The 11002-nt window shown below is 40.8% G+C and overlaps 2 protein-coding genes across 2 annotated transcripts; both read left to right on the top strand.

The window, feature by feature from the left end:
• The first annotated feature begins 692 nt into the window (after nucleotides 1-692).
• eri2 (ERI1 exoribonuclease family member 2) lies at nucleotides 693-5890 on the top strand. The gene is given in 8 exon segments (XM_078282623.1): nucleotides 693-797; nucleotides 1160-1221; nucleotides 1363-1443; nucleotides 1609-2004; nucleotides 2837-2937; nucleotides 3039-3120; nucleotides 3253-3341; nucleotides 4019-5890. Coding segments are annotated over 8 exon segments (2379 nt in total). The 5' UTR covers nucleotides 693-774; the 3' UTR covers nucleotides 5564-5890.
• Nucleotides 5891-6339: 449 nt separating this feature from the next.
• On the top strand, nucleotides 6340-9022 carry thumpd1 (THUMP domain containing 1). Its single transcript, XM_071927729.2, has 5 exons — nucleotides 6340-6615; nucleotides 6922-7099; nucleotides 7439-7524; nucleotides 7973-8135; nucleotides 8431-9022. Exons 1-5 carry the CDS (start codon nucleotides 6409-6411, stop codon nucleotides 8760-8762), a joined length of 966 nt encoding a protein of 321 aa, XP_071783830.2. The 5' UTR covers nucleotides 6340-6408; the 3' UTR covers nucleotides 8763-9022.
• The last annotated feature ends 1980 nt before the right edge of the window (nucleotides 9023-11002 follow it).

The following is an 11002-nucleotide window of genomic DNA, read 5'->3' on the forward strand; positions in this document are numbered from 1 at the left end:
GAAGAAGTCTTTTTGAATGCATCTAGCTGTCATTATGCATCCATTTTTGATTGTAGGTTGACAAAATCAGACTTTACAGATCTGATTTAATAAGGTAGTGAAACAAAAAATCCAACTTTCAACTCAAAACTGTTGAAATTTTAACTTTTGTTGTTTCCGGGGACAATATGAGACTGCAAATATTCGCATAAGGTCAAAATTGTCATTCTCAGACTGCCCAGGTCACATAAATTGTAAAGTGCAGATCTGACGTGCAATGAAAATAAACCTCACACTCCTCAATACTAGAGAACATGGAAAATAGATTTAAAGCAAAATTCAAGTGTTGTCCTGTTCCAGAAGCAAAATATGACCTTGTGCTCACAAGGTCATGATTCATTGCCATTCATGGATTGCTCCGAAAATTTTGGTCTGCATATTGGACAGCAGTCTGATTGGCAGTTCAGTTACAATCTTTTAGAAATTGCAGATTGATAATATGTTTCAATGTGTTTTATAACTAAGTAATGGCCTGTGTATCTTGGGAGTGAGAGTTATTTCATGCTTTTGTTTTGAAGGCAAAATGCTAAAACCGGAAGTTTGATTGTTGGCCATTTGCGATAGCTTCCGCTGTTTTGCCATGATCGATATTTCTGCAATTTATCTGACTTGCAGCCACAACGAATCGAGTTCAGAATAATGAATATGAATGAACTATTTAAAAACTACCGCGAAATTGCTATTTAGTGTTATTGCTGCATTTTCAAAAGTCTCACTGGCCGTACGAATTCAAAGATGTCTACAAAGAAACTGGCCAAGTAAGCAACTGATGGTTAGCTACCTACGTTTAACATTAGCCTGTTAGCTGGTTAGGAAAACAAGGAAAGAAAACACATGCTTTGTTGGCTATTGAAATAGCAAGGTTACTGTTGGTTGAGTGTTTAAATATTGGAGGATTCGATGCCTGTTTCTCTAAACAGATACTTTTGGTAGACCATTATAGGCCCCCGTATGGAGAGAACGATACGCCAAATTCCATTTAAAAAATCTGGCAATTTAATGTTTCCTTGTTTATTCACAAACATATGGCAGTATATTGACCGTTTAGTGTGACGGTCTTTCCATACAAGACAGACTTGTTTCTATATTAAAGTAACTCGATCTCATTTCCCCTCCACAGAGAACTGGGATTAGTGAGGAAGCGCAGTCAGTCTACTGGACTGAAGAAATCACTGGTGTCCAGTAAGTTGGAATATTGGAATTGATAATGTTTATAGCCTACATATACATAGACAGACAGTTGAAATTCATACTAGACCGCCATAGTAGTAGATTTTCACTCTGGTTTGTTTGTGAGAATTGGTGTATTACTGACTTTTTCAGATCAGACGTTTTCATACCTGATTGTGATTGACTTTGAGTCCACTTGCTGGAAAGAAAAAAACAACTATGGCCAAGAAATCAGTAAGTCTGCTGAGGAGTAACTTTGGCACAACATTATACTTGTTTTTGTAATTTTCACATTTCATGTGACAACCACTAATCGTTTTACTCTCATCATACCTCTCCCCTCCCTTTTGTCTAATTTCCTAACTCACACACCTGCAACCCTGCTTTCCCTCTCTGTAGTCGAGTTTCCTGCTGTTCTGTTGAACACGTCCACAGGGGAGGTAGAGTCTGAGTTTCATACCTACGTTCAGCCCCAAGAGCATCCCATCCTGTCTGCATTCTGCACTGAGCTGACTGGGATTACACAGGTGTCTCTACATCAGCACAAATATACACTCATAAAGATACCAGCCCATTCTACCACTATTAATCTAGTTTGTCATTTCATCTGACACCCTCATTTCTGTGTCTCACAGAGGCAAGTTGAGGCAGGGGTTCCCCTCCACATCTGTCTCTCTCGCTTCAGCCGTTGGCTGCAAAGCCTGCAGCTCCAGATGGGTGTTGTCTTTCCCAAGGAACAGAGAGGCTCCGCACCTTCCACCTCTCAGAAACCATGCGCTTTCCTCACTTGGTCAGGTAACACTCATTTGCACTGGTGTACAACTTTTTAAGCCTTATCATAAGCCTTGGTGATAAAGCCTCATTACTATTGGTCATAGCCCCAGTATGGGATGTTCTATCTTGATGTTCTATTTGTTCACTTCACAGAACAAATGCTTGTGATTGAATTAAGGAGCTTTTTGCTTGATCAGTCAAGTCTTGGTCACTTCAGAAAACCCTCCCAGGCCACAAATTCAAACCTCCCACTGTTATTTGGCAATCAGAGTAAATGTTGTCGTATTCCATGGCTCATTGCTGTCAGTCTTGGTACAAGAATATACACTTCAGCAGACAAAGCTCTCAACACACATATTCCTTTGCTTACAGGACAAAGCAATATCTCTTCTTCTCTTTTTGCTGTGTAAACAACAGCACTTTCCAAAATACCCACTAAGAGCATGTAAACTTGGGGGTTTCAGTCAGCATTTTCAACATTATGTCATAGTTGCTTTCAATTCAAAGTTTTAAGCTGCAGCAATGTCTTTGTGGTTTTCCTAGATTACTATAACTTTGATGTTCTGCTATAGTGTTTCCAATTCAGACATGTTTCACAGCACATGCGTAGCAGAGATCCTGCTCATCTCAACTGTTTTAGTTTCAGCTGAAGCTGGCTCCTTCTCTTATGCAATCAAAAGTATAAAGCAGTGACAAAGTCTTTATTTTCAATCAAGACTGTTTAGAGATTAGACCACTTATAAAAGCAGTATTCGCTTCCACGTTGATGGAATTATTGGAATGTTAAAAGGGAAAATTTAAGCTAAAACACTTGGTCCATATTCATGTGCCTCTATGTATGTGTGTGTATCAGACTGGGACCTTGGAGTTTGCCTGCAGTACGAATGTAAACGCAAGCAGCTACATAAGCCTGATATACTCAATAGCTGGATAGACCTGAGAAGCACTTACAGGGTAAGTAAAGGCACACCCTCACTCTCTCTCACTCTCTCTACCTCTAACTCTCTGGCATGCTTTCTCACATGTTGTGACGAACCCTTTCTTGTATTTTCCAGCTATTTTACAACAGAAAACCCAAAGGTCTGAATGGGGCTTTGCAAGATCTAGGAATCCAGTTTTGTGGGCGAGAACACTCTGGTATAAAAATTCAACAGCTATTTGGTCCAATTTTACAAAATAGTATGAAAATAGGTTTGATCAAAGTCTTTTTCAAACTCTCCTGTATCTCCTATTTGTCCTTTCTTTCTGGATCTCCCTCTTCTTCCTCAGGTCTGGATGATTCCCGAAATACTGCTCAGCTGGCAGTGAGGATGATGAGGGATGGGTGTGTGATGAAGATCACTAAGAGCCAGGAGAGGGTGAGTGGCTGTCTGACGAACCCCCGCTCCTAACATCCCCATTGCTTTTCTCCCACAAGGATTGTCCCAGGTGACTCCTCTCACCCTCCTACCTGCTTTGTTCCATCCTGTTCTCACCTCCCACAGCCATTCATTTCCCTTCATTTCTTTAAAAAACAACCTTTATTTCCCAAAGAACCTAATCCATACCACACCACATCCTAACCCATGACCTAATCTCACCAAACCACCTCCTCAAGTAACATTTGTTATGGATAAAGATATCATGGTCTCTATGGCTTATGCTTGTTTGCTTTCTTAAAGATGCTGTATGTAGAATTGTAAAGTAAGTTGTGATAGCACATTCTAATGCTGTCCTAAATAAATAAATAATTAACTTGACTGCTGCCATTATAAACAATGATCGTCTTTGTGCCTTTCTTTTGGTCCAGTTTTTGGGTTCTTGTACTGGATGCTGTGTAAAATTTTAACTAAACCCTTCTGGAAGACTGGGAGGGAAGGGAGAGGAAATAATTAATTACGGAGATAGAAAGCAGCTCAAAGAGGCTGTAGACTGTAGCGCTAATGATTGTTAACACATTTGTTTGACATTATAATTTCAGAGAAAATCCTATATGGGTTATATTTTATACGGGAATTTAACTGATTACATCTCTCATGTCATCTTCCTCTTATAGACCCCATTGATGGCCAAACCCCTGTTTGGAAACACAACTTGCCATGGAGACAACAAGAAAGAAAAACACATCAACAGTAAAGAGGAGAAGATGCTCGCCACAGTCAAACCCTCATCGTCCAAGACTCCTCCAAAATCATGTTCAGAGAAGATTAATAGGGGTTTGGACACGAAGGAGAACTCCAACTCCAACTTGCTGCTGAATGGTACAACTACGCCACTATGGGGGAGGAGCAGCAGTAGGTCAGTTAAAGTACAGACTGTCACAAACCTTTCCTCTTCAATCATGGTAAATGTTCCTTCACCACGCAATAACCACAGCAGCCTTGTTCTGTGCTCTACCACTGTGGACTGCCTTTCCCATCTGCCTCAGCCTGACCAGACCTCTAAAACAGAAGCAACAGTAGGACTCACAAAGGAAGATGAAGCAGCAGAAATTTTAGTGGAAACAGAGGAGGGATGTGGTTCATATGACGATGTGGTGTTGGAGGGTGACGATTTCATCAGTGATTTGTACAGAGAGAATGGAAAGTGTGACACTGAGTACATTTCAGATTTGAACAGCGGATGTTCTTTGTGGAAAGAGACAAATAATTCACATTCAGTCGGCGGACAGACCAAATTAAGGTCAAAGTACAATATGACAAAAACACCCTGTGCTGAAAACTCAAAAGGTCAGAAGCTGGAGACTAGTGAGTCATCCCACACATCTGTATCTACAAACAGCAAAAGATCACACGTCAATGCCTCCGATCACTTCAATGCGACGAGGCTGCACTCCACTGTCTCATTGCCAGATGCAAAGTTTGCTGTGCCTAAACCTGTTGCTTGGCACTCCAAATCTCCTGCCTCCATATCGAATCGGCACACAGACGCACAACGTGGTAAAGCCTCTTCACAACGCCAAGATGAGCCAAAGGCATCCCATAACAACTCTAAAACATTCAACACATACTCCCTGTTCAGACCTAAGCCCGTCGTGCCAGAAAAGACTTCTAACCCTACTACCTCATTTGCCATGCCCAAAGCGGTCATCACACAACACAACACAACTGGCACATACTCCAAAAGACACAAAGAGACTGTGAAGACTTCCTTTACTATCTACACTGACCCAGCAAATCAGGCCGCAGCCTCGTCCCATCCCTCAAGTGTCTCTCTCCGCACTCCACAGTGTGTTCTCGCCTCTTCCTCAGCCAACATTCCCTTCTTGTCTACCAGTCGTTCCTCCATTCCTCTGACATCCAGGGGAGGAGCGCCTAAGATCACGTCTCCACTGTGTGGGTGCGGGCGCCGTGCAAAGCGACAGGTTGTGGCCAACGGTGGGCCGAACCATGGGCGAGGGTTTTACTGCTGTCCGGTCCGCCGGTCAGGCAGCGGAGCCAGGATCCAGAAGGGATGCGAGTTCTTTAAGTGGGAGTCAGCTTTGGTGAAGGGCAAGTCACCGGCCACTCCAGCTGTTGGGTCTTCTGTCTCGCTCTGTCAGTTCAGCTCAAGTCTTCACTGTCGTCCACCTCAGAGTTCATCGTTAAGAAAGAGCTATTAACTTGTTGGAGACAAAGGTTATATCTCGTCCATTCTCAAAACCTCAGAAAACTCATAGAGTTTGTGACTTGATAATCTTTAATAAATGCTCACAAAGGTAATTACTGAAAATTGTATTATGCTATGTATTCTCTTATTTATTATCTTATCTTGTAAAAATACTATTAACAGATGGACTGTTTTTCTTCCAATGACAATATCAACAACCATTGACCATGTCTCTCCTTATGAAGTACAAATGGTTCATGTCAAAGTCTTCAGTATTTATAAGCATGATAGTTGTGTATGATGTGTACTGTACAATATTTGTTTAATTATTAATGTGATTTGGAGAAGTGAAATGTTTTATAATAATAAACTATGACAATTGATTTTAGTTATGAGTTAGTGCATTTGTCAGTTTCATATTCCATGCTATTTTTGTATGCATTAAACTAGGTCTAATCAAGATAATGTTGCAGTGTAAACCATTGCACAGGTGTTTGTGATCGCGAAAACGTCGAACACTTTTGTCCCTCCGCACACCCTGTACAGCACACAACGTGTTTGCAGTGTTGTTGAATGAACGTGTGGCTTCGTTCCTTGATAGTTGACTTTAGAGCTAACGTTAAGTTCAGATAGTCCGGCTTGTACGGTTTTGTGAACTTCACATGGCAAGTTGCATTGTAGTCGCTGCAGTCAAAGTCTCGGAAAGCTCGGTTTTGTAGCTCGTGTGTTAGCCACAGCTGCTTAGCTAACAGTGACGACAGCTCACGCGCAATAACCAAAACAAGTGGATAGCCAGCTGCTAGCGAACTTAATCCTAGGTTGCATAAAATTTTCCACATTTTCTCGCTAGCTGATAAAATGTCTACCGTGCCAAATGAGTCCAGGAAGCGCGGTAAGAAGCGTTATGGCGCCGGCCACCACAACAAGCGGTCCAGGGGCTCCAGGGAGCTGGAGGTGGGCATGCAGGGGATCCTCATCACATGCAACATGAACGAGAGGAAGTGCACAGCCGAGGCGTTCAATCTGCTGAATGAATACGCTGACAAGCTCTATGGGCCCGAGAGGGTAAGTCAGCAAACACTTAAATGAAACCGTGAAGCCTCACAGCCTAGTGGAGGCTGCAGGTGCCCAGCTAGATAAGGCCAAATATGTTAACGTTAGTCCTGTTTTCAGTTGTCTGTGACGGTTGGACAGGTGAGCTGTAATGGCAAGGGCAATCTGTAAGTGCATTCTCAACACTTACATTGCTAACCACTTTATGAATGCTGCTCTGTCACAGCTGTGTTCCTAACTTTTTGAAATGTCTGGCTACGAAAATGTAACTTATGAAATGTGACTGTGATATTAATTTAAGTGCTCTTGTTTTCACAGTTGCAAGATTGTGACAGGAGTAGCAGTGAAGAGGAGGAGGGTGATGAAGATGATGCTGATGCAGCTCTGAAGAAGGAAGTGGCTCAGCTGCAAGCATCCACAGTTAAACAGAAGAGGCGCTTCCAGGCTTTGGACAGTGGTGCAAACAATGTCATCTTCATCAGGACTCAAAATCTGGGTAAATAATTGTGTGGAAGAGGAGAGTCAATGTGATTATATTTTGACTGTGTTGGCGGCTGTGGCTCAGGAGGTAGAGCGGGTCGTCCACTAATCAGAAGGTCGGTGGTTCGATCCCCGGCTCCTCCAGTCCGCATGTCGAAGTGTCCTTGGGCAAGATACTGAACCCCAAATTGCTCACGATAGTTGCACCCTGCGTGGTAGCTTGCCGCCATTGGTGTATGAATGTGTGTGTGAATGTAGGCATTGTTGTAAAGCGCTTTGAGTGGTCGGTAGACTAGAAAAGCGCTATATAAATGCAGTCTGTTTACCATTTACCATTCTTATGTCTCCTCTTTAGAACCTGACAAGCTGGTGCATCACATCCTGTCTGACCTCCACACCACCAAGAAGAAAAAGTCTCGCGTCATCCTTCGGATGCTACCGGTGAGAAGCTAAAACCACAACAATCAACCATATGTTAATAATACGGTACAACTGATTCAACAGATGCAGTATAGCAAAACCTTGCTATTATAATGACATCAGAGGTGGAGGGAGATTGGACCAGCATATTTTTCAGATGACTAAAATATTGGATAAAAGCATTCAGAACAAGAACATCGGTTTCAGAGATGACCAATTGTGTCAGATATAATGCTTTTGTTGACATACAAATCCAAACAGTTGAGTGTAATTGTTCTTACTGTAATGTCACAAGTTATGCCCCTTGGATTAACCGGTCTGCTCTCGCCTCTTAAATATATATAAATGAGGTCTAGTTGTGTAATCCCTTTCAGAACTCTCTAAATAAATGTTAAAAATAGGGATTAGAAATGATTCACAGCTTCACTTTATTTTCACCATCATCTAACCCTGTTTTCATCTTATGCAGGTAAATGGAACATGTAAGGCCTTCCAGGAAGACATGGAGAAATACCTGACCACTTTCCTGGAGCCCTGGTTCAAAACCCCAAATTGCGCTACCTACCAGATTGCATTCAAGGCCCGCAACAGCAGCCACAACAAGAGAGACGAAATCATCAAGTCAATTGCAGGTACATATTTACATGATTAAATTTCATGGTTGATGCACTTGTAACACTTTACAGGGATCTGTGAGACCTTGGAAATAATTTCTGAAAGACCTTATAATATCCATTTAAGCACTTAAGAATGGCATTTCAATTCACCTTTTTTGTTACAATTGTTCCATTGTGTTTATATGATTTAAATTGAAAGCTCTAGTTTCTAACCTTATTTTGTCAGTTGAAAAGTGAAAACTGAATTTCATGTTTTCATCTTCACTGCACAAGACTTTAAAATGTCCCTTTTGATGTTTCTCCATTGCAGGTCTGGTGGGGAAGCTGAACCCAAAGAACAAGGTGGATTTGACGAACCCAGAACTCACTATCATTGTGGAGGTCATCAAGGCTGTGTGTTGCATTAGTGTGGTGCCAGACTACACACTATATAGGAAGTACAATGTGCAGGAAGTGGTGAAAGAGGACATATCCAAGCCTGATGTAACCACAGCAAAGAAGGATACGCACATGACCGACCAGAAAGAGAAACAAGATGCAGTGGAGACAGACCAAGAAGAGAAGAAAGGTCATGAAGAAGAGGGTGTAAATGTGCCAGAGACTAACAAGGAGGCTGAGGAGGGTGAAGGAAAAGGGGAATAATGGGTCACAGTTAAAGAAACAGTGTGTCAGTTGGTGAGTTAGTTTTAATACTTTAAAATACATCCTCCTGGCCTACTTCATGGTAGCCTCTGTTGTAATGGATGGATCAAAGCAAAGCACCAACTGTTTTACCAAAGCCAGTCATGTTACCCCATAAATTACTGGAGGAAATAATGAGGTGGGCGAGAAAGGATGTTTTCAGACATGGTCCTAATGTAACCTGGTGTCTTTCTTTTGTCTCCGTAATTCAGAAAACCTATCAGTAATTTAATCACCATTTTGAATCAACTGTAATACATCTGTCAGCATTTCACTGTATAACTATGCCAACAACTGACGATTTTAGTTTTTTAGAAGTCTCAATTATTTCCTGTTTTTAATGTTTGTGTCATTTTACTTTTGACATATCATTTTGAAAATAGTGTTTTCCCTCTATTTACAGTAATATGTCTGATGTTCTCTAAGTCAAAAGGCTTAACTTTTTTTTTGTTTGTTTTATTTTGTTTTGTAAAAAAAAAAAAAAAAGTTACTTCCCAAAGCAGCACCTGAATTAAAGTCACCCGTGTGTTTGACTATGTTTGCTGTACTTCTGTTTTTACCAATTTTAGGGCATTTCTGCTTGAGTGATTAGCACAGCTGTGTGACAGAAAAGGAAGAGAGGTGGCATCATATAAGAGCCAGACTCTTACTTAAAATCTCAAGTTAGTCTGCTGTTTCACAGAATGACTTGTATATTCCTAATTAGATCCAAGTGTCCTGCATTTCACATGTCTGCCTTTATCACTAAGCCAACATTTCTTCTCTACTCCACAAGATGGGGTTAATCTCTCTTTTGGTAGAGGCTGGGCATTTGTGTGATTGTGCTATTGTTTGCATATTCATACATTGTATAATCTCTATCCATGTATTTCACTTCCCAAATGTCTTGAAGCTGGTTGTAATTATGAACAATATGCTTTAATATTCATTGGTTTAAATAGATTACACACCTGTGTCTTCACAGATGGCGTCAGGCAACAACATAATGTCTCTTGACAGATGCAGTTAATACACAGGTGTTTGTCAGCAGAAAAGTGATTAGCTTGAAGGATTGTTAAAGGAGGTTGTGGAATCAGTGAAGCTGAATGAGTCTTGGTAAATTGGTTAGACTTCCTTCAACAGTTATAATCTGCCTCAACAGAGTTCACATCATTTTTTTATGATTTGCACAGTAAATCAAATCTTTGTGAACATGAGAAACTCTCAGGACAATCTCTTTCTCAGATAGTAGCGGAAACCAATCAATCTGATGCCATCAAGTGACAAAATATTGAGCTGCTCTATTTACAATGAACTGTTCAATATTGTTCAGACAATGTTTGCTTGAGATTTACATCCAAATGAGCTTTATATCAATTTAATTCTAGCAGGTTTGAGCCAGAAAATGAGCTCATGTTTCAGTAGAATTATCATGGGTCTTGCTTATTAAGCCTTTCTCCAAATGTCACTGTCGTGAGCAGTTTTATGGTTTGTCTTTTGATGTTATTATCTAGAGTCAGGGAGACACAAAGACTAAATTGTCCAAAAAAGAGAAATAAATTAATTCTGTTTTCTCAAGAACTAAATAGCAGGGTCTTCGAGACAGCTATAGCATGTGGTGAAAGCATTAATCATAGTTAGGACTCTCCATTCATATTTGTGTGAATTGGGCATACTGAGTCGACATCTCTATGGAATCGGTGTTAGTAATTGGCCTGTACAATTATGTTATTGATGGGGATTCAAAATAAGACAATTAGGTCCTAAATATTAAACACATCAGCAATGGAAGGGTAGCGCAAGAAATAAAATGAAAATAAATTCTCTCTCTTTCTCTCTCACAATACACACATACACTATCTAATTTGTCTATTCCTCTGCTCATTACAGTTCACTTACTTGGGCTGAACTGCTCCTGTGACCCGCCAATCGTTATCTCTACCATACTTATAGTAAAATTCACAAATTGTGTTGCCACTGGATCTCAGGTGCCCCAATCAGTGTGACCTGCTGACAAGCATACAGCTTCAACACAGGGGGGATGGTTTTTGTGTTTTTAGATTGCCGGTGTGTTATTAGAACAATACCAATTAGGCTACGTGACAAGCCTACATAGCAGCTAATTTGCAGTGGATGATTCATAATGATAGTGGCAGCATCTTAATGATATATCATTGCTGTCAGGTGAAATCCTTATATTTCTAAAAAGAGTTATTAAATCA

Source organism: Centroberyx gerrardi, chromosome 3, assembly GCF_048128805.1.
Source record: "Centroberyx gerrardi isolate f3 chromosome 3, fCenGer3.hap1.cur.20231027, whole genome shotgun sequence".
Taxonomy (NCBI): domain Eukaryota; kingdom Metazoa; phylum Chordata; class Actinopteri; order Beryciformes; family Berycidae; genus Centroberyx; species Centroberyx gerrardi.